The 22,980-nt window shown below is 37.9% G+C and overlaps 1 protein-coding gene across 6 annotated transcripts in view; it reads left to right on the top strand.

Moving 5' to 3' along the window:
- HECTD4 (HECT domain E3 ubiquitin protein ligase 4) overlaps nt 1–22,980 on the top strand; it is a 71,072-nt gene that overhangs the window by 6,624 nt on the left and 41,468 nt on the right. For 3 of the 6 annotated variants that reach the window (XM_061374720.1, XM_061374718.1, XM_061374723.1), the window contains exons 2-17: nt 4,833–5,350; nt 7,944–8,033; nt 8,379–8,509; nt 10,512–10,620; nt 11,260–11,398; nt 12,327–12,497; nt 13,481–13,673; nt 14,965–15,126; nt 15,222–15,335; nt 16,463–16,603; nt 16,962–17,194; nt 17,459–17,604; nt 19,693–19,763; nt 20,349–20,454; nt 21,084–21,204; nt 22,089–22,217. In XM_061374720.1, the coding sequence (XP_061230704.1) occupies nt 4,833–5,350; nt 7,944–8,033; nt 8,379–8,509; nt 10,512–10,620; nt 11,260–11,398; nt 12,327–12,497; nt 13,481–13,673; nt 14,965–15,126; nt 15,222–15,335; nt 16,463–16,603; nt 16,962–17,194; nt 17,459–17,604; nt 19,693–19,763; nt 20,349–20,454; nt 21,084–21,204; nt 22,089–22,217 (2,574 nt within the window). The remainder of the gene's footprint in view (nt 1–4,832; nt 5,351–7,943; nt 8,034–8,378; nt 8,510–10,511; nt 10,621–11,259; nt 11,399–12,326; nt 12,498–13,480; nt 13,674–14,964; nt 15,127–15,221; nt 15,336–16,462; nt 16,604–16,961; nt 17,195–17,458; nt 17,605–19,692; nt 19,764–20,348; nt 20,455–21,083; nt 21,205–22,088; nt 22,218–22,980) is intronic. The other 3 variants (XM_061374721.1, XM_061374719.1, XM_061374722.1) reach the window with 2 other exon arrangements.

The following is a 22,980-nucleotide window of genomic DNA, read 5'->3' as shown; positions in this document are numbered from 1 at the left end:
ACAGGAATTTTAATCAGAGGAGAAAGCTGCCTTTCAGTGGCAGCTCACATTTGAATTTACTCTATGTGGTCATAAAACCTCAGGCTAAACTCTTCGTGTAGACTAGTGTGTCTTAATTGTAGAACGTCCAGTATTTATTAACAGTAGATAAATGCTTTACACTGATAATAGTGGATGCCAGTGACTGCTTTCTGCAGCAGTATTGGCAAAAATGTTGTTTGATGGAAAGAAGTATCTGGTTAAGGTCATGTAGTGCAATGAAATAGGAAAAAAATGAGGTACGGCAGGAATGATGACATTCTGCCCATAGCTGATGATTTAAAATGAGCTACCTTTTGTGTCTCTTGATGTTGAAGATGTCAGTGACCAGTTTGAGTGATTGAACTTTGCATCAGCCATTTTCTAGTTATTTATTAAAAGGGATTGAAAATATTAAACAAGGAAATTATATCTAAGGACCAGACACTGCAAAGTTAAAGTCGTGACAATTAACTTTTTACTAACACATTTTTTAATTAAATGCCACTTCAGGCTGTGAAGTGTGAGACTTTAAACAGCAAAAAGTTTTCCAAGGTAGTCTGTGCTAACCAGAAGTAAGCAAAGTTGAGAAGAGGCAGCAGTCGCAATCCTGATGTATCCACTATTATTGCAATGTGACTGAAGAGTAAGTTTCTCATTTGCAGAAAGTGTCACTGTGATGTTTACCCTACTTAGGAAATTGGGTATAGAGAAAGATCTTCTTTAAAAGTGGTGTTGTTTTTATTTCTTCCCCTCATTTTAGTGTCCTGGTTATACCAGAATTTATACTGAAAGAGCTTTCTTGCATGAGAATTGCACTTTGTGCACTGGTATTGCATGTTTTCTTTGCTCATTAAAGTTATTTTTAAAACTCTACATTTCTAATATAAAGGGTTTTTTTTATAATATTATGGGTTGTTCTTAAGGAAAACATTAATAAAAAGCAGCAAATGGACTATTTTAACACCACCAATGAGCAATGAATAATTTTTTTTCTCAATTCTCTTTACATTTGCCTTTATGACTATGCTATTTTCACTATTTTTCATGTCCTTCTTTTCATAGGATGTTAGTCTACATTGGTTTTGTAGCTTGGCTAGTTATTTTTTGCTAATTCCGAATATAATCTGTATGTTCAGTTTCTGTTTAGTATTCTTCCTTTAAGCATATGCTTTGTGTTTTTAGCTTGACAGTGTTTCTGGTAAGCTGCTATCTCCGTTAGAGATTGTCTTTTGAGATGTAAGTACATACTTGGGTAGCTTGTTTTATGGCAAAGCAATGTGGTTGCTACATTCTTGTCATCTTCTTAGATTCTGTTTAAACCTTGTTAGTAAAAATGGACCGGTGCTGTGAAGTGATTATTTACTGGTTCAGGTGACTGCTTGTGATGTGGTGGCTTTTGGTTCTGTGCTGCTGAGATCTCCCTGACTGTTGTATAGGTAAATATCGAGTCAAGGTGCTCAAATACCACTGATAAAAGGATGCTGGAAATTAGGCCTGAATCAGAGCTCACACTCAAGTGTAAATGGTGAATCTGTGCTTATTTAACAAAGAGAATGGTCAGATCCAGATAGCAGGAGAATCAACTAATTTGGGGGGGAGGAGGGGAATATGATGATTAAATTTTGCTGGGGGATTTAAAAAGGGAAATTTGGCTGAATGTTCCTGCTTAGGTAGCCTGAGGAAACCCTCTTTAGTGGTTGCAGCCTTGGGCGAAAGATGCTCAGGGTGGCTGAGTGAATCAGCTGGGTAAAGGATGGGGAAGCCCTTTCTGATTCAGGCTTTGCACATGTTGTTTTAGCATAGATTTTCTATTTCTTCACCCTGTCTTTTAGAAACACTGGTAGTTGTGTTGTCTATTCCACAATTTGTGAATAAATGTGGTGTGTTGGTGTTTTTCCTTCTTGCATTATATTTTATCTTGCTTTGACTTAAGATAGCTTCAAGGTAATAAGCTTTGCCTGAAGATACAAGAAATGTGTAGTCAGTGTGCTGAGAAAACCTTGGCAAGGGCTGTGATTCCTTTGTGAAGTCTTTAGGCTCGCCAAAGGGAAGCCGGATCTATGGCATGGTCCAAGTGAAGCTCTGTCCTTAGCATTGGGTTAGAAAGGGATGTGTTTTGCTAACCAGAATGGTCCCCTGGTGGGCAGCAAGTGTCTGAACCCTGAAAGCTCCTGAGTTGTTTGTCATAGCCAATCGCTGTGAAATCTTGGTCCTGAAGCTCTTTTTTGGAGGTAACTCTGTGTACTTACCTTTAGTTTGTAAATTATCTTCTGAGGAAAACAGACTTTAACAAAGTTCTTTGAAGATTCCTGTATAGAAGGTGACCTTACACTGTTCTAATATCCTGTTACTATTTGGAAGTGCAAATGCCTACTTAGACCTTCAAGTGACATTGAATGGTTAAGTTTTTCACTGGTTCCATAAGCTGTGTATGAAAGCTAGATGGTGTAAATGGCTTTATTTTCAAAAAGCTAAGTCCCATTTTGGAACTGTCGCCTAAATCTCTTGGATCTAGTATACTTCATAAACTGTTAACCCAAATTAGTGCATGTTTTCTTTATGAAAGACCAAAGCACAACACTCTTGACAGTTCCAGACAGGCCATGCTATGCTTATAAAGCAAGTTATAAACTGTGAGCTCAGTGAGAAAATAAAAGTTCCTCAGGGAAAGGCTTTTCATCAGCATATCTGCAAACGTTTGACACTAACAATTTGGTTACAGTTTTGTTGGTGAGAACCCATCACACATAATATTGGTAATTTGAAGGACACTGAAGAAACATTCACCAGTTGCAGCTGGAACTTGGTCTTTGGCTGTGTTTGCGATTGGGCAGAAACAAAGCGAATTGCATGTATTTGAATATTCAAACCTTCTGCTTGTTACTACATCCTGGGTACAGGTTTGGTTCAAAGTCCACATGAGGCTGCACAGAGCTTGTGAATTAACATAGTGGTGTGCTTATAATTTAGGTGGGGGCAACTTCTTGGATTGAATTGCAGGGTTCTGCTGTGTTCATAGGAAGGGGAGAAGACAATGAACAGCTCCCTCTGCCATGGAAGTACAATCTAAAAGGGAAAGCCAACCAAGCATCACAGCTTATTTTTTTGTGGTGTCTGTGTTGTTAGCATAGCCGAAGACTACAGACCTGTTTTTTTCAGCATTTAACTCTCAAGATGAATGCACAAATCCTCTTTTTCCTCCATCTCTGCAGCTGTTATCACTTAGCTGAGGATCTGTCACATATTTAGCTTAGTTCAAGAAGGTCAGAAGCAAACTGGTGTAGAAAGTGATTGCATCTACAACAGGAAACAATTAAGCTTACTTCTGAGACAACAGAACACTCAAATTAACATGAGGTAGTTATTTTAAATGTATAATATGTGGTTTAGGGATTAATATTCTTAATCTCTTTGAAGAAATTAATTAAAAGAGGTTCATTAGTTTTAAGAAGCTCAATGCTAACATCTATTCAACTGTAATTATTATGTGAATTACTTTAAAGTGAACTTTTCATGACTCTAATGGCAAGTGTTCTACTGAAAAGCTGTTTCACTGACTTCAGGAAGGGTGTTTGTCGACGTGGCAGATGTGAGTTAGCCTGGAGCATTTTACCAAGCTTCAAAATTCTACAATTAGACATAAATATCTATTTCGTATTCTGTGTGACCATTGCCTGCCATAAAAAGAAAAACCCCAAACCAAACAACCCTGTACGAAATTTCCTGTTGCATCTCTTGATCTTTCAAATTCCCCTTCCCTTTTTTCTTTTCCTTTGTAATGAAGCTCAGGAAAGGGACAGCTTTACAGCGTGAAGATGGGACAAAGAAAGTGTGTTTGGTGGATGAGATGAGGCATGTGGAGGCAGAAGCCCTTTGGACACTGGATCCAAAGTACTGGAAAATGTTTGGCTTGTTACTTTCCTTGAGGTTGCAGTTGCTTAAGTGACTTTGCTATCTCGGCTGTTCTATGCTGTAGGGATAAAAATTGTCTGTAAATTACTTAAAATTGTGAGTTCTTTCAAGTCCCGAGCTGGCTACTAATGCATAAGTGTGTCTTTCTGTCATGATTTATTTGCTTTCTGTTGTTCCAGCTTTGTCTCCAGTTTTACTTAGAAGTGCCAGAAAGGCCCCTTTCTTCTGTCTGAAGTGATGACGATGAGACTTTTAGGTTTTTAAGCTATGGCAGCAGCTGGAAGTATTTTAAGAAAGGTGCAACTAAGTGTCATATGATAAAGTTGAGGAGGGGGAAAAAAAACAAGGGAGGGAGAGAGCATAACAAAAATCTTAGTCCATTTTAGAGAACTGGTTGGTTGGTTGATTCGAAAAGCTCTCCAGCTAGAACATACATATTCTTACTGTAGAATATTCTTGACCTGTTAGTTTCTGTAGGAGGGCCCCTAGGACTCTCCACCCCCTTAGTCCTTTTGAAGTTCTTGGTTTTAAAAAAAGCTTTGGGGAGGCAAGTCTTTATTTTCAAAGTTACCGTTTTGTCTGTATTTTTCTTTACAATCTAGATTACTGTTGGTTTAGTATCACGATTTGCAGATCTCTGTCAGCACTTCCCAAGCCCAGGCTTCAGTGTCAGCGCTGACTCAGCAGTAGCAGTCTCCATACCACTTGCATGCTCTTTGGCCTCTGATTTAACTTTATTCATGCCCAGAAATGTAAAGCAAAATATCCCACAATCTGTTGTAGAGGAGAGGTGGTCTAGAAATCATACTACCACCCATATGTTACTACTTTTTTTCCCATTAAGAAAATTAAAACCTGTATAAATACCGATTTTTTTTTTTTTTTTTACCTCCTTTCAGATACTAACATTTGAGACCAAGAACCCAACGGAGCTGGCTGAGCGCTTGCGGTCGGTGTGTGGAAACCAGAGTAATGCTTATGCTCGGCTGCTGGAATACCGCCTGAATGCCCTGCGTGGACTCTGGAATGCCCAGCGCCAGCTTGCCTTGGAAGAGCAGCATGATCGGGAGAGCTCAGGGGATGAAGAAGCTCTGGCCTTGCTCAAGCGTCAAGGCTTGTTACAACAGCCTGAACAGGCACCGTTTACTTCACGGATGGGGCTTCTGTTGGTCTTTCCCCTCATTCAGTCTCAAAGTAGAACAGACCCTTCTCTCTGTAACATAACTGCTGAGGTGCTGTTGAATTGCCTTCGAGACTGCCAACCTTTGAGTTTGACTAAGGAACCAGCTGACTGTCTTAATGGGATAGAGTCTTTGCTGTGCTCCTGGCTGGAAGACACTTCTGCTTCAGGCCAACAGATTCCATATAAGCAAAAAGAAAATGCTGCTGCTGCCCTAGTTGCCTTGGCTTGTGCAAGGTAAGGAAGCTGTACTGATGTGTCATGGTGTGGGTGATGCTGTTAGTAAGTGGTTATGTTTAACCGTAAGAACCAAATGTGATGTGGCCACACAGCTGATACTAGGTTTTGGTTTTCACTAGTCTTTGTCTTTCTAATATTTAAATTTTGGTTTGGAAAGGGTGGAACTGATAAACTAAGCATTGTTGGGTTTTTTTGGCATGTGTTTAGCATATGTAAAACCTGAAGTATCTAGATTGGGAATGCCTCTTGTGTTTATTGCTACTTCTACTACAGTGATCTGTTCTAGGAATGGTTCCAAATGTTTTTATCATGGAGGAAAGTCGTCCCATTTTTCCCTTTGTACTGCCCCATTAATCCTGTAGCTTATTCACCTTCACTGGGCTGTAGAAGACATTCCTGCCAAGTTTCAGGGTATTTAGGTTCAGATTTGATTTCAGTGTTGCCTATTAAACATCTGGAGGCCTTTTTCCATTTCGTTGCTGGGGAAGAGTTTGACCAGCATAGGTTGAACAATGCTGTGTGCCCTGCATGGGTTTAGCACAGCATCAGGTTATTGAGGATGAAGTAGCTGTAATTGCTTTTAATAAAAGCTTACTCTTTTTAGGGGATGGGGCTTGGGGAGAGGAGGAGGAGTACACAAAACTTAGCTCTGAAAACTCTATGAATGTGAGTCTAAAATGACTAGTAGCCTTTTGAAAATCCCAGCTTTAATGTTTCTTAGATTGCAGCTTTGTCTGTCAAGTTTAACTCTGATTTAAGATGTTGAATTTCTCAGATGTCATGATTTGCTTTAGAAATGGGTTTATTCAAATGTAAAACACTCAATTTCTAGTGTACTTGTTCTAATGAAGTCGATGAGAAATCTACAGTTCATGGCAAACTCTTCTGCATTGACAACTGCCTTATCTAAGAGGCAACGTACTTGAACATAGCTCGGATAAATTGGATTTGATAAACACAATCTCATTAATTTTTTCCCCAGATGCCAATTTTTAGGAAGTATGGGATGTTCTTTTGCAGCTGAATCTGTAAAAGAGCTAAATTTCAAATAGAGCTTTTGAAATGAAGGTTGATCTTATATTTTCTTTGGAAATCTGTCTTGCATTGCTTACAGAACTGTAATATCCCAATGTGCTCTGTTCACCTTTGAAAGCTTTGAATTTTTCCTTTAAATATGTAAGTCATGTTGGGTACCATTATAAAGAAAAAAGTCTGCAAAATGAGACTGTTATTGAGATTCTTAGTTGCAATCTTGGGTGCTTCATATTCCAAAGAATAAAACAACAGGGTAAATATTGCTTTTAATAATTTATTGATGTGCTTGAAAGTCCTCAGTGTTACTTTTCTCTGGGATGAGGTTTATCAGTGAAAGCATACAGCTGAAAACGGCAGTGGGAAAACAGGGTTGGGGGCATGAAGGAGGAATGTTAAGGAGCTAAGACTGGCCATGTGTGACAGCAAGCAAAAGGCTGTATTCAGCAGAGTGCGTGGAAAAGATCCCTTCAATTGATCAGTCATGCTTCTGAAAAAATCAGTTCATAACTGACTACTGTCATGCCTAAGATGCAGGCAAGGTTCTCCTATTTAGCTAGGCTGTTATGCCTGGAAATAACACCACCACGTCTTTCAGAGGATGACTTCTTCCTAATACTCTGACTTTTGGAACAGAAACTGTGAAAGATATTTTTTGAAGACCTCTACATCTCTTTATTTCTAATAAAAACCCCTGTCATTTCCCACTGTATTAACATACAGATTTCACAGGTTCTCCAAAAAAAGTGTTCAACTTAATGAATGAACAAGAATTCTAATTAGAGTTACAAACTCCATATGTTTGTGAATGCCACAATAACATTTTAAAGCAACACCCTTCTAGGCAAGATTTAGAAACAACTTCTACTTGGGTTTAATGTTGTTTTCAGAAGTATCTAGTCTTACGTACTTACAATGTACCTTATATGCATTTAAATGCATCACTTCAGAAGGGAAAAGCTTCCAAATACATGTTTAGAAGCAAAAGGAATCAGAAGCTTGCTAATCAATTAATTAGTCTGGTCTTTTCTATTTTAGTCAAGAAAGCCGTTCTCTGGCTATGTCTGCAGCAGCTCTTACTAACACTTTGGCTCAGCCCCAGGAAGACCTGCAGATTGTATTTGGAGATCTAAATACATTTAATCAGCTCCAAGAAATATTGGAAGTAGCTGTCTGTAATAAAGGCAAGGTTGAGGTATTTTATCATGTGCCCACATTGCCTTCACCATACATGTTGTTTATGACACAGCCTATGGTTGCTTGCTCTCCCTACTCGCACAGTGCTTCTCCCTCTCCTGAAAAGACAACATGATTTAGACAAGCAATTCACCAGCATTCTTCCTTTGTGTTACCCTCTCTTCCTCTTTTCACTTCCTCCACAAAAGAATGAAAATCATCCAGAAAAGAAATGCAAATTAGGACAGAAGCTTGATGACATATCTTGGATGTTCTCTCCTTATGGTACTGGATATGATACTCTACATAGATGCTGTTGTCTATGTGCATTCAGTCTTGTTTCAATAGACATCTTTAATTCATGTTTTTCTTATCCTTTTAGAGGGTCGCTGAAAACCTTTGTTCATACAGTGCATCTATTACAGAAACAGACTGATCTGGGATCCTTGCCTGTGGCTGATGTATTATACAGGTTTGTAGCAACTTTTCAGACTATAGCACTTTTACATCAGGTGTGAAGATGTGAGTGCATTTACAGATGAATGTCTTTTTGATGTGATTAAAAGGCCTTAGAGTTATTGAAAGCTCTGGGAAAGGTCAAAATTTAGTCCATTGCAGAAGGACATTAGGAAGTCAAATCTAAAAGTATCTACTAATTGTTTCTTGGGTGTTCTTATTTTTTAATCAAATATTGATGATTCCTTTAAATGAACTCTGACAAAATAATTGCTCAAAATATATCTTCATCTTAATTTTTGATTTAGCCATCTTTGCTATCACTGTTCTCTATGCATCTTATTTTATTTTCTGCTTAAAGGTTGTTGCTTTTGGAGGGAGGACCTGGATCACCCTCTTGTTTGCTTGGTGGGAAGCATATTGTGTCTTGGGGCTTTGAAGACATGTTACCTGCACCCGATGCCAACAGTAGTTCCAGCAGTGAAAGTAAAGGTGAATTCCTCCATCACTGTCAATATCAGCAGGAGAGGTCAAGATGCTTTTAGTGGGGATATTTGTTTAAAAATTAATGTAAAGCTTTAGAATTGGAAAAGGATTTCTCCTTTTCTGTTGGATGTAAAAGCAAGTGTAGCACATAGCAAATAACTGAAAGCTGAAGGGTTTAGAAGTACCGTCTTTAGAGAGAACTGGGCATCACAGGCATGTTGATACCTTGAAGCCTGATACATAATGAGAAGGGAGAGCAGCAACTACCCGAGTTTGTTGTTTTAGTCTGTGCATGCAGAACTGAAGCTTTGAAAATGTGGACCCAGTTAAGAGTTGGGTTAAATAGTTTGGTTTGGTTTCTCATACCTCTTCTCAGTCACTTCATCTAACTGGATATGTGAATGATTTGTTTGCTTTTGAAAGTTCATTTGGGGATCAGCTGGACAAAAATACTCTGTTTTGTATTAAAATAAAGAGGCTAAATCTCAAGTCTAGTGTGCCAATGATAGTATGGTGTAATGCTTCGGGGTTTTAATTATAAGATAATGGGGTTCTGAAAACGTTGCTGCTTGTTGAAGGTCAGGTGCTGTGTTAAGTTGTCCAGTAATCAGGCTGGAAGAAACAATCAAAAGCTGTAGGTACAGTCACCCTGTACAGTCACTCCTTCAGGGGGAGTTTTGCAGAGGTCAGACTGAGTTTGGGTGTTATCCACCCATTAGTCCCTCAGTAAGTAATTTCTTTGTCCTGTGCTGTACTGAGTAGCTGGTTATCATTGAAAGTTAAGAAAGTTGGCATTACTGTAAACGTATTAGTTCAAGCTTTGATGTCATCTCATAAAGTTTAATGCAAGCCATAGGAATTTACAAGTCTGAGCTGTCATTTTAGGCTATCTACAAATTTATTGTTGGCATCTATATTTTGAAGATGCTTTCTTGCTGTGAGAGCGACAAGATCCTTTTCGCTTTCCCTGTTGGCTGTTCAGGTTTCATGAACTCAAAATAGGTTGACTGGACTTGAGTCCCATCTTGGTTGTTAATAATTACTCTGTGAGCGACAAACCTATGTTTCAAAGACAGTTTGTCTTAATTTACCAGTGCTCAGAGATGGAAGGGTCTGCTTTAAGAAAAGCAGAGCTGTACCAGAAATCAGATCAAGGCTCAATATTAGGTTATTCCTTCCTCACAGTGTGTTCTACCAGTGGCCCCAAGCAGGAGGGCTTGCACAGTTTGTATTTCGTCTTTTCGCCAGTTCTGAGTTCTGAACAACATTACCTGTTACAAAAGCAGAAGATAATCATCTTTTGCTGCTTTGCATCATTCTGAAGTCATTTAATAGCAAAAGCTCAAGTTGCTTCTGATTTAAGTGAAGGAATTTTCCACCTGAAATTACTTTGTTTTGAGCAGTCCTGTGTTCCTGAGCACGGTTGGGTGTTATAGTCAGTTCCTACTCTAGTCACAGTTTAGAATAGCGTGCAGTAAAACCAAGTTCAAACTCAGTGGGGTTTTTACAGCAGCTTGGGCCGTAATACTCAAAGATGGGTCTTTAACAGTGAAATGAGAACACAACACAGGAAAAATAAATAATTTAGAAATGGATGATGTACATTTGAATCATGAAAAAACAGAGCTAATGTCATTTATTATCTTAAAAGAGAAGCTGAGTGACTAGCACCTACTTCTTCAGTTTATTTGGCAACAGTAAGGGATTTAAATAGCTCCAGTATTTGTGTGAGTGAGGTGTAATCTTGGGCACCTCTGCAAGGCTTGAAAGAAATGTACAGAAATACTGCAAAAAGGATGGACTTTGACTCTTAGTTCACAAATAGCTCTTAGAACATGGAATAATAAATTCAGTATTAAAGAAATGGCTCTGACCCCTTGACCTGTCAGGAGCATCTGCTGGGTTTCAGTTGCTGTGGAAGCTGCTGCAGCAGCGTAATGACCGTGACGAATTCCTTGTCCTGTGTGTTACAGTGGTGGTCTTGCTCTGTTCTTTCTCCCCGATTCAGATGCAGACTTAGGGCGCTGTCTTGCAGCAGATGGGCTCTATCTTTATACAACTAATTCAGTGGGCAGAGGAATAAGCAAATTAGGATCTGGATTACATGGTACTTTGCGGTAAGTGGCAGTTGAGTATTTACTATTCTGCAGTTATTGTTTTAGGAAACCTCATGTTAGACGTAACAAGTCTGGGGCATGTTATGCATTTGCATTAAATCCTATTTTAATGTTTGGTTTTCTCATCCGAAGTTCTTCTTGAGTATGTTTTCTCTAGAACTACAGAATAAATCAGGTTGAAAGGGATGTCTGGAGGCCATTTAATCCAACCTCCTGCGAAGAAGTGCATTAGCTGAATAGCTACTATATAACACCAGGACAGTAGTATTTTAGATTTCAGTTTTTTAATGTACATGGGTTTGTTCTTTGCTGAGGGGGTTATACTATAGCCTACTTTAGTGACTTTCTTATTTATAGTTTTACAATTTCTGAATTGTAAGTATTTGTTTTCTAATTATGTCATTCATTATATTAATGATTAGTGCAGATGTGACTCACTGAACCTTCTTGCTTCTTTATTGCTTGGAAGTCATGAGGCTTTCATATGCTTCAAGTCTTTTACAACAGAAATTACTGCCTTATGCCGACTTGAATTCAAGTTCAGTCAAAGTTCAAGAATGTGGTTGTGAGTTGTTCTTGGAAAGCAAAAAAACCAGCGCAGGGTTTTGAAGGGTTTTAATATCCTACTTTTTTTGCCAGAGGTTTTGTGTACTGCCGTAATGAGGAGCTGGAGAGCGGGTGGGTTGCTTTTGGCAACAGCAAACTTCTTCATCGACCCGTCTCTTTTGATAATAAGCCTCACTCCCTTTTCCAGGTTGTGGATCAGCATACCCTTCAGGTAAAAGGAACAGTTCATTGCAGAGTTAGAGTGACAAAGCATTCTTAATGAGTCACAATCGTTTCTAGCTTTAATTGATTTTGTCCTTGAAGTCTTCTTTTTACTTTGTGAAACTGCCTTTTTGCAACTCCCCATTGAAAGTATTGCATGATAGAACTTGCAAGTTGTTACAGACATTACTCTGTTTCCATGTGTTAATATATGTATATATATGTGCTTGCACACATGTATGTGTAGGGGTATACAGACTTACACTGTACTGTGTTAAGATAATACTGCAAGAGGTAGAATATCATATGGTCACATTATAAAACAGTCAAAACAGTAGCAAAATGGACATTGATTTGAGCTGAAAACATGATCTTCCTGAACAGCTCATTATTCTTCTACTGTAACAGACTTCAGATATTGTTTCTGATCTGATTGTGTTTTGTGGGTAAACAACTGTCATCCTTTGTAAAAATGGATAGTTTGTTACTTTGGGTTTTTTTTCCTGCCATGGTTTTAAGACTGGATATGCACATTACTGTGTGTTTCCTCATACTGAGAATGTTTGGATTCCCCTTTTCTTTCAGTTCCAAGTGATGTTTCAGAGAAGATGCAGAAAGTAGATAACTCTTTAGCATGTAGATTTTCCATATGGTACTGCAGGTAATGCTGTCAGCCATTACAGAAGAGAAGTTCCTTTTACTTTTAGATGTGTTAAATATTTAGATACATAAGCTATTTTTTATGCAGTAGATCCATTTGGCAAACATTATAGCATAGCTCCTTGTAACATACATGCAGTAGTACTAGTCCAATAATAAGCCTCTTCTGGACTAACTGCACTTGATCTTGATTGATTTATTTATTTTTGAGTACATTATTAATACTTCTAAGAACAAGCTTCACCATAAGAACTGTTAAGATGCTCTCTGTCTCGTAGGTCTGTCAAATAATCCCAATGCCAGTAAATCACTTCCCAGTTGGCAGCACTATGACAACCGTGCATCTTTCTTCAGATGGCACATATTTCTACTGGATTTGGTCTCCTGCAAGCCTCAATGAAAAAACACCAAAAGGCCACTCTGTCTTTATGGATATTTTTGAACTAATAGTAAGCAAATTATGTGTTTTTCCTGACTCTGGAGTCAGTAGCATCGCTCCTGCTTAATCCGATATCATTGTTTTCAAAGCAACTTATTAGGTTTGAATATTGATATGTGTGATCTGGATAGCTGTTTGTAATGTGGTTTACAAAATAAGTTTTAACTGAACAGAAGGTGTATTGTTCAATTATGTCTTCAGAGGATATACAGCTACTATATTTAGCAATATGAACTGTAATATAAAATGTATTTTATTATAATTAGCAATTGAATTTTATGCTGGGTAGTAATTCAGTGTATTAGGATTTAAAGCATTGTTTATTGTGGATGTGCTTCATTGTGATAAAAGCTAATCAGGCCCAGTTACAAATACAGTTGTTTTCTTTACACTGCATTTTATAATTTAATATGGTCTTTTATGTTGTATGACGGTCATTGGGTTTAGTATACAAGTGAATGCAGTTCAAAATACTAAGTCTGGAGAAGTGTATCAATAGTTTGAACTTCCTTTTCTCTCACTGGCTTACATATGTGTATATTTCAGATATGTGCATGCATTTATGTATGTTTTATTTGACAATGAAGCATCATCATCATCATGTAGTCTAAGAAAATAATCAGTTACAGTTTTTGCCTGGCAAATGATGTAAAGGCCTTTTACAAAACTTACTAATGAAACGTCATGAAGAATATAAAGGAGGGTTGAATACTTTTAAGCAGAGTTCCATAAATAAACCTTAGATTATGCCAAGCAGTTCTGTCTAAGGACAGACCAAATAGAAGATACTCTATTGAACCACAGAGTTGCAAACAACACATACTCATCTGTCTAGCTTTCTTGACACCTTTTCTGCAAGAAATCTTGACAGCAGAGTTTAAGTTTCTATCCCTACTTGATACGTTGTTGTGTTCAGTTTTACTGTTCATTTAAGGTAGTTTATCTCCTATGGATTTCAGTATCTAAAAGTATTTTTTTTCTCTATTTGAATAGGTAGAAAATGGTATATGTATAGCAAATCCTCTACAGGAACGAATTATATTAATGAGAAAAGAGGGTGAGTCTGCAAAGAGTATAAATGAGATGCTGCTGAGTAGGCTGTCGAGGTACAGAGCCTCCCCGTCTGCAACACTGGCTGCTCTCACTGGCTCTACAATCTCCAATACATTGAAAGAGGACCAAGCAGGTCAGAAAAGGTTTTACTGACTCTCAGTAACATTTCATGGTTGTTTCTTAACATATAGTATTAGCTCTAATAATATGTATTGCATATCTTAAGATATGTGATAAAAACTGTTCATTTTTTCCCAAAACAAGTGTTTGAAATACGTAGTATTTGCTTAATGCTTGAATTACAGGTTCCTTTGCAGGAACCTGTAGGTATTGTAAGAAAAGTGTAAGAATGAAAACCAGACAAAATGCTTGTAGCTCTTTTCCCCATGTATTCAGTTACAGGACTGGTTTGTGCCACATTTGTTCAACTGGGTTTCTTATTGTTAGGTAAAAACAGACTGCAGTGTAGGAAATGAAACTGTTACAGTTTCACAAGGAAGTTGAGTGTTATAAATGGGAGGTAATTTTGCCTTTTTGAGGTAATTTGCACAATATTTGAGTATTCTTTTATGGGCTCTCTGAAACTATGCAAGTTAATTAGGGAATCTTGAATGAACAGCATTGATGGTTTTCAGAATGATCTGGAGCTGTGTTAAGATTTGTCTTAAGATTTTATTCAGTTTATCCTGAATTACTTCTCTTCTTCCTTTATATGTATGAGTTTGCTTTGAGTTTCAAACAATTAAAGGTATTTCCATAGAAATAAATTATACAGGAAATAGATATGCTTACAGGGGAAACTGGCAAAGAATTAGCTTGAAGATCTATTTTAAAGGCTATGTTTTGCCCGATAACAACTAGAGTGCTACAGAAGAGTAAGTGGTTATTCTTGGCTAATTCTTTAGTCAGTGCTCAGAAGTGTTGATGGGCTGTCACAGGAGCTAGATCATTATGACTGTATATGTTTCATGTGGAGCAGAACTTAAAATAGTAAATGCGTAGTGAATCTCAAATGATCTCTCTATCTTAAAAGATTATTTATCTCTAAGATGCTGCTTTCCATATGTTCATCATCATAGAATTCTGAAAACAGTTTTGTTTATACTGAAACTTAGGTTCTGAATTTTCCAGGTTTGGAAGCAAGAGCTTGCTGTCTTTTTAAATGTTTAAATTGTTCTCTTTAGTTAAATAACCTGGCCAACTCTTTGTATCTTCCTGGGGATTGATGCTGAGTGTGTGGGATTGAGGCCACCCCTATATACAACCTCTTAAAGCAACTTCTAAATGCTGCAAAATTCAGCTTAAATGAATTTCCATATTGATTTATTCGAAGCCCTGAATACAAACTGCCTTGTTTGCTGCCCCTAGTTGTGATTTTTCTAATGTTATAAAGAAATACTGCATTGTTCTGTTGACTGTTTCAGCTGCAAACACTAGCTGTGGGCTGCCACTGAAGATGTTAAGGAAGACTCCAATATACACATGTGGGACATACTTGGTGATGCTGGTCCCACCCCCAGGTGGATCTGGCAGTTCAGCAACACGCTCACTTTTTGGAGGAACAAGTGCTTTATCATCCTTAAAAAGTAAGTGGGACCCATTTGTGGCAGATTTTGAGTCCTTGCCTCTCTGAAATACAATAAACTTCTCAGGAGTTGATTGGAGACTCTGTTCTGTGTAGTTCTTGCCTCCAGCTTGGTGTTCAACATTTCGGATGGGCAGTTCACAAGCAGAGCAGATCTCATTGATGCTGCAGGAAGTTCACTTGGACGTGGTGCTCTAGTTCCAGGGCTTGGTAAGAAGTAGATCTCTTTTCTAAGAATATTTCAGAACTAGACATATCCAACCCTTAGACTGTAAATTGTGGGGTTTACTGAGCAGTAAGCAGCTTTGCAGGTGGTGGGGTTGCATGTCTGTGGTGAAGTTTTGTAAATGCAGCGTTTTTGAGACTTCAGAATTCCCTGAAGGAATTTCCAGTATCTTGCTTCTGCAGCTTCAGCTTCAGGCAAGCTCAAGAAAAGTCTGTTCTGCAGCAGAAAAGAATCTTGAAAGAAGTCTGATTTATTTTTTTTAATATCCTGCGTATGTTGTCAGGTGCTGCAAAGTTCTGGGTATCTTCTCTCTATATTTAAAAACACATAAATGCATCTTGGCTGGGAAGATGTTTGTCATGAGATAAATAGCTATAAAATTCTAAATGCTGGGTATGGATAGGTATAATTGTATGTTAACCTGTTAGCTGCTGATACCGGAGGTTTACCTCAGTCATTTGAAACGTGGGGAAATAGGTTAGTTTTGAACTTCTAAAGTATAATAAATGGCCTCTGTCATGGAACAGTCCTGTCCATAATCCACTCATCCCTTTCCATATACTGTTTTGGACTTGTAGGCTTTGAGCTTTTCCAGAGATAAGTCTCTAAGTATAAAACTTTGTTGGCAGCTGGACAGTGTGAACTGTCAGTTTTATTAAAGCTGTTGTTTTTACCACAAGGCCTTTAAAACAAGTTCTAAGGTGCTTAAATGTCAATGTAGTAAACCAAATGTTAAACTTGCTTCTCTGTTTTTCTAGAAGTTACTGGTATCTGATGCCAGACTTATCTACCGTTAGTTTGTGCACTGTGACAGCATGTGACCAGTGGTGGAGGGATGGTATATGTTATGTACTTACAATGAGCACTGGAATATTTACCTGAAGCAGATGCTGTTGTACACTTGAAACATCAAAAGGGATGTGCATTTGCTTCATTCCTTTGTTAAGGAATCTCTTTTTCACGTTTTTCATTCCAAAGCACTGTTACTAAATTGCTGTCATGACAGCAACTTCTAAAGCAAATATTTTGGCTTTCTATCTGCTATGAAAATAGCTTGGTTTTCTAACAAATGTTCTAAAATTTGATATGCAGAATATTTTCCTTTTCTCAGGTGCCTGTTATGATACTATGAATAACATGATATGGACATGCTCCAATGACTACATTGATCAGTGGTGTAATCCTGGGAACCAGGCATTCCACTGTGTCTGTCAGAGGCTGGGCGTGAGTCATGTCATTACAGAGCCCAAAGGTGAGTAAACCTACAGGTCAGACTTTTATGCCAAGTGGAATTGAAATGTGACATTATCATAGACTAAATATACAGAAACTACCTTCTGAAACATACTGTTAAAAGCTCTGAAAGCGTTTATAAATATTGGTCATGGTTTCTTTGCTGTAAGAAAGGAAAAAACAAAAAGCAAGTTGTGTTTGGAAGTTTCTGGATTTTGTTGCCATTATCACATTAAAAAAGTGGGCAATTCCTTTGTCTTGTGGACACGTGTTATGAAGTTAGAGGTGATGATGATGGTATACTGCATTGTATAAGCAAATACTAATGCTATAGTCTGTGTTTGTAGACAGCATTTAAACTGCTTTTCTTCTTCTAGGGGATGCAACAAGCACAAATGAGGTTATTAATCAATTACTGCACCATGTTGGTGCCATGTGTATCCATCAACTCAACCTGCTCGCAGCCAGCAACAATCTCCCCATAACAAATTTTTTGGGCAAGCAACATCCAATAGAAGCACATCACCTCAGCAGCATTTGTGACATTATGGAAAAAGCTATGGTCAATGGAGATACCTGTATAATACGCTGCATCCTTGTTGTCTTTCAGGTACAAAGGCAATTCAAATGTACTGCACAACAATTGAGGGGAGAAAAAGAAGTTGTTTAGAATACAGGCAGCCACTTAATTTTATTAGGGTTTCTTTTTTTCTTCGTTGCATTCAACTGAATGGAGATTGACTTAGCAGTGGTTTGCAGTATCTTATACACCCATCATCAGTTTCCGACTCTGATTTCTAGTGACCTGGACAGAAAAAGAATTCATATGAGCAATGTTCAAGGTTTTAATATTGTTGTGTTTAATCTTCCTTAGGTGGTTTTTAAATTTTTCTTCAGCCCACAAACTGAAAGAAACAGAGATATTGTTAGAAGGTCTGGTCTGTTGCTCTGGCAGTTACTGATGGCACCACGGGATCAGATTTGCTCTGAAATCCAGAAGGAGGTTTGCCTAGCTATTAGGTAAATATCTGTTTTGTCAAATTAAACTCAGATTTTAGATTACTTGAAGATGCTGGAACAATGAACATTCAAATTGTATTCAGCAGTTTAATATGATGAAATGAAGGTTGACATAGTGTGATAAAATTATTATGATTTTTATCTTTGGAAGAAGGGAAATACAATCTGTTTGTCATGATGACAGTGAAGTAACAGGTACTAATTACTTTCCATTCTTCTCACTTCTTGTTTTTTAGTGTCTTTCCTAGGGATTTTTTAATGTTTAGTATCATAATTCCATTGAAGCACAGTGATGGCTAAGAATGACTTCCTTAAATAGCTCACATACTGTACTGGTGGTCAGGAACAGGCAAAGCTAATGTGGTCAGCTGCTATACTGTGTTTCAAGTGACAATACCAAAATTCTCCTAAACAAAAGGGAGTGTAAGAGGAAGCAGAATGAATAAATAATACTTGAGGAATGCTGTAAGATTGGAGGCCCAGAGGAAAGCACAAGAATGTCTTGTCAAATTCAGGTCTGTCTTTAGAAAACAGGAATCTGTTTAGGCAGAAGAGTGGGCATTATGTGTCTGGGCTGATACACCAGGTCACCAAACACTTAAACAGACTGGTTGCTTTAGCTCCACATCGTATTAACGACTACATCTCTTGAACCTGATGCTGTGTAATTTCCTTTCTCTGGCTTGTCAAAACAGCAGCATGACTAAGTACAGGGAAGCGAGCAAAAAGTGTGATTGTGTATCACGAAAATGAGATAATGAAAATCTCAAGGACAGGGAATGCTGTCTCAAATGTCCCAAGTACAAATATAATCTGCTTTTAAGTGGGAAGTGCTCCAAAGGTTGAGAACAAAATCTTCTGAAGATCAACCTGCATTTTTTTGTGTGTGAATCACGACATTCCAAATTTCAATGGCTTTATGCAACTCTGAGTGAAGAAAAATGGCATATCTTCAGTATGATTACCTGGCATTGTCAGGGTTTTGCTTTTTGACAGGGAGTATGATTACCTGGCATTGTCAGGGTTTTGCTTTTTGACAGGGAAACAAGTATCAGGAATTCTATGGACAGCTGCTGCATTTTCCCTGTGTTTAGCTCTATGGCCTCCAATTACTTCTAAAAAAAAATCAGAGGTGGAGGTTAGGTAATATCTCCTGTTTTCTCACTGAAATATTCTGATACCAACAGAAACCTCATACTTCGGTTGTAATGTATGGTAGCTCTTCCTAACGTTTGTATCACAAGTTGGTCAGCATGACCCAGAGGGAGGGAAGCTGCAATAATCCCTGCTCTCAGTGTGAAGCTGAAAAGCATACCAGTTTTCTTTCTATGAGAATGTTATTTAAAAAGAAAGGGGGAAAAGGGCAGGAGAGAAAGTCTGCATAATAGTTTCAATGCTCCAGACAATCATGAGGTATTCCTTTTAAGTTACTGTGTTCTCCTATCTTGATGTGGTAATTCATGTAGAAAGGACAAAGTTCATCACAAGTTAGAGCGGAAAAATATCTTCACAAGGAGTATTTATGCATAGCTGTGTTGTTTCTTAAACACTGATTCTAGACTCTTCAGCTTATCTATGACTTTTGTAAGGAGCCAGTCTTTAGTAAGTATAAGACTGCAACCATGGTGGCTTCTTGCTTGCCATCTTTTTGCATTTTCCATTGTTCTTACCACACATAAGCCATCCCCCATCACCAGAATTGAGGTGTTCTCTTAAACCAGCATCCATTTCTTCTGACATCTGTCCATTTCTAGAAAAAATGATTGTGCTGTCATATATATATATATATATATATAAGTGATTAATGTGGAGTTTCTCAGGGGGCAGCAAATTGCTCTGGAAGAAGCTTTGGCACTGCAACAATAAAATATAGCTGATCAGAGCTGATTTCTGGAGAAAGTAGCTGCTTATTTTATGACTAATATAAATGCTAAAACATGGAGGATGCCTTTCTAAGTTGGAAGAAGCTGTTAGGTGGTTGTTCTAAATGTTACATCAGATACTAAGGCCATTTTTCACATGTCCATTGAAATGATTTTGTTTGCTTTTAAGTACATTAAGTAATCCATGGTTTTATTTTTTCTTTAGCTCTGGTTTAAATATCCTGTATCCTGGAGAAGCAGAAATCAATAATTTATTGAAATTAGTCTTAACTGAAGGTGAGAATGTCTTCTTGACATGTGAAAGTGTGGGTGGCTTTTTTGTAGTTGAAACCAGAAAGTGAAAATACTTCTAGGAAATTACAGAATGCTTCCAGTTCTGAACCTCCTTCTGAATGGAGACGTGGGCAAATGTAGATGAGACGTAGAAAAGGGAAGTTGGTTTCAATCGGGCAGCTGTTTGAAATGGAAAAGGATTAAAGTTCTCTTTTGTCACTCTTAGTAATGTTTTCTGTCCAGGTTGTGTTTTAGAGTATCTACAGTTAGTGTTAGTCATGGCAATTACACAGTGACCAGAGGTAATTCTTATCCTTAGTGAAACAGTAATGCTCTACTTGCATTCACCATGAAATGGGGGTCTGGGCTTAGAAGCAGCTGATGCACAGTTAATATGTTACTTCATAGAACAGTGTGCATCCATCAAAATAAGTTTCAACAAGCAGTGATATCAACAGGGAATTGGGTTATGCTGTAAATATCATAATTTCTGAGAAGTAGCATATATTAAGCAAGATATGTGAGGAAATAAAAAGAAATTATTTCTGTAAAATGCTGTTTTGCCTAAGTTTTTGCATTCCATTTTAGGAGAGAGAAATAGTGGTCTCTCTCAACTCCGTGATGTTATCCTGACTAATTTAGCTGAACAGCTTCAGAACAACAGATTTGGAAGTGAAGATGATGATCACTATAGGTAAAATGCAACATTATGTTCCCCTTTTTCCCCATATATAATATTTCTGTGACCTGCTTTAAGTAATCTTGCATAAAATTCTGTTGAAGTTGCTTGTTATTTCACTGGCAGTGTGAACTGAAATCCTGTCCTTGTGTCTGGAATGGGTAGAGTCTCATTAGGACAAAGGAGAGAGAGAGGTTGGACTAATTTTAGGGGGAACTTTGGAGACTTCTGTACACAGACTTAGGTTTGGATTCTCTGCTACTTCCTGTGTATACAATAAATGTCAATGATAATTCGTAAGTGTGGTATGATGACACCATATCACTACATTAGGTGACTCTTCAGCAATAAAACTGTCAGTCTCAAGTATCTGTTCAAGCTGGGAGAAGTCCTTTTTTCTTTTTTAGGTGTCATTAGAAGCCATTGATTTATATCAGCACAGTGCAGGAAATCACTTGCAGTGATTGTTGTTTAACATTTCAGACTTGGTTTTCTTTGTGTCTGAATCTCAAGTTGAACAGGTATTTGTTTTGGTTTCACATGATTAGTGATGCAGCTTGCAGAGACTTTTGAGATGAGCTAATCAAAACATTAGACTGTAATTAGACTGTTAACATTTTACATCTTTCTTGCATTTTTTGAAGACTAAATGATGAACTTTTGCACTACATTCTCAAGATTGTTGTCCGAGAATCTTGTGTCTTAATCACCAAGTGCCAAACTGTATCTAAAGATGATTTTCAAAAGCTTCTTTCAACTGTGCCTGTAAGTAAAATGTATTTTGATCAAAGTATATGTGCCTTTGGCTTTTTTTCCTCCTTAAATCTATCATCTTCACCGAGTGTATAGAGGTGAAGCTTCTATGCTTGTGTTTCTTAACAAATACAGGAAAAGATTCTTTTGTTAATGCTGTGCAGGGAAGGAAGAAAGAATTTCTTAAAGCAAAGCAAATTGTAAAGTAATGCTAAACCGGGTTTATATGTGGATACATTTTCCAGTTGCTCTGGTAGCTGTTTGAATTGAAAAGAAATCTGTGTATCTCAGTCTTCAAAGCATTGCAACAACTTAAAAACCAAACTCTTTCTGCAGCTGTGTATAATGAGTCAAACAAGCAGAAAGGATTAGCATTTGCAGACAAAAATTTGGCATTATTGAGTGGTAAGAGTATGCAGAGATGTTTTCAGCAGGATCAGCTCCTTGAGCTGGTTGAGGGCAAAGGCAGGTGAGCTTGCATCCCAACACTGAGGAGGGAGGGATGCAGGGAGATGGGAAAGGAGAAGTAGTGTGGAACCGTTGCCTTGAGGAATGTGATTGAGTTCTATGGATGCATTATCCTTTAAAAATCAATGAATGTTACAGTGCTTGAATATTACTACGATGTTACATAGTTGAATAAAATTATACTACTTCTTTGTGTTTTGCAAGTTATTTCACAAAATGCAGTGTTTTGCAACCAGTTTCTTCTCTTAAACATGTGTTAACAAGCTTACATTAAACCAGCAAGACAGTTCTGTTCAAGGGAAATGATTCTGCTTTTGCTTGTCCTCTCCCTTAACTTTTTTCCTCTTTTACATTTCAAAGTACAAGGATTGCCTGAACCAAGGTTAAGTGGTTTAGATAATATAAAGTTCTACTTATTTATGTTAAAGGCTGCATCTTCGTGTTTGCGATATCTGATGGCTGTACAGAACCACCTCCTCAGTAACACTATTCTGATTAAACCTGATGAAAATGATGACAGTGACAGCTCCTTGCAGGGAGAGACATTGAAGGTACAGGTAAACACCAAGTTTTATTCTAGCATGGCTCTCTCCAGTCAGTGTTCCTGTGACACCTCTTGTTTCTGCAGTGCATTCTACTGACATTGTTTTGTTAGTTCTTTTCCTTTTGATATAGTCAAGTTATTGTAGATAGTTTTTTCCTGTTCTCCAGCTCAAGGCTGCAATTGTTCTGTGTTCAGGATTCCAAGTTGGGTTCTGTGTTGTTAGTAAGAGCAGGCATTTCCTAAATATACATATGGTGAGGTTTAAAACGTACTTTAATTAATATGGGTTAGTAAAAAAAGTCTATGTGCCAGGAATCCTTCTGGAGGCATTACCCCCCACTTCCTCTGCTCCAAATCACTTGGGTGGTCACTTTTCAGACATAAATAGGAAAGTTTTTCCTGTTTGCCTTTCTGGCTTCTGCTTTCTTTCAGTTACAAAGCTCATGTAGAACCTCTTTCACTTACAAAGCTCATGTAGAACCACTTACTACATCTGTTGTCAGAAATAGCAGCAGTGATGTTTGTGGCAGGGAAACTGAGGACAGGGCTTGTAGACAGTGGTTGTTTTGTTGGTATGTTTATTAAAGTGGTGTCATTTCTTGTTACTGCTGGCATAGTCTGGAATGAACTCATAGAAGTCCTGTCTTAGCATGCAGCTTGTGTCATTAGTAACAGTAACAGTTCATCTGTAATGGCATTGATACATGAATTTCTGGTGGTGGTAAGCTGGTTTTGTCTGCTACTCTGAGACTGTGCCTGTAATTTGCTGTAGTTCG

The sequence above is a fragment of the Neopsephotus bourkii genome, unplaced genomic scaffold (genome assembly GCF_033783945.1).
Source record: "Neopsephotus bourkii isolate Nb327-2 ecotype Australia unplaced genomic scaffold, CSIRO-AGI_Nbou_v1 NB_1652, whole genome shotgun sequence".
In the NCBI taxonomy this organism is placed as follows: domain Eukaryota; kingdom Metazoa; phylum Chordata; class Aves; order Psittaciformes; family Psittacidae; genus Neopsephotus; species Neopsephotus bourkii.
This window is presented reverse-complemented; position numbering and strand designations above follow the sequence as displayed.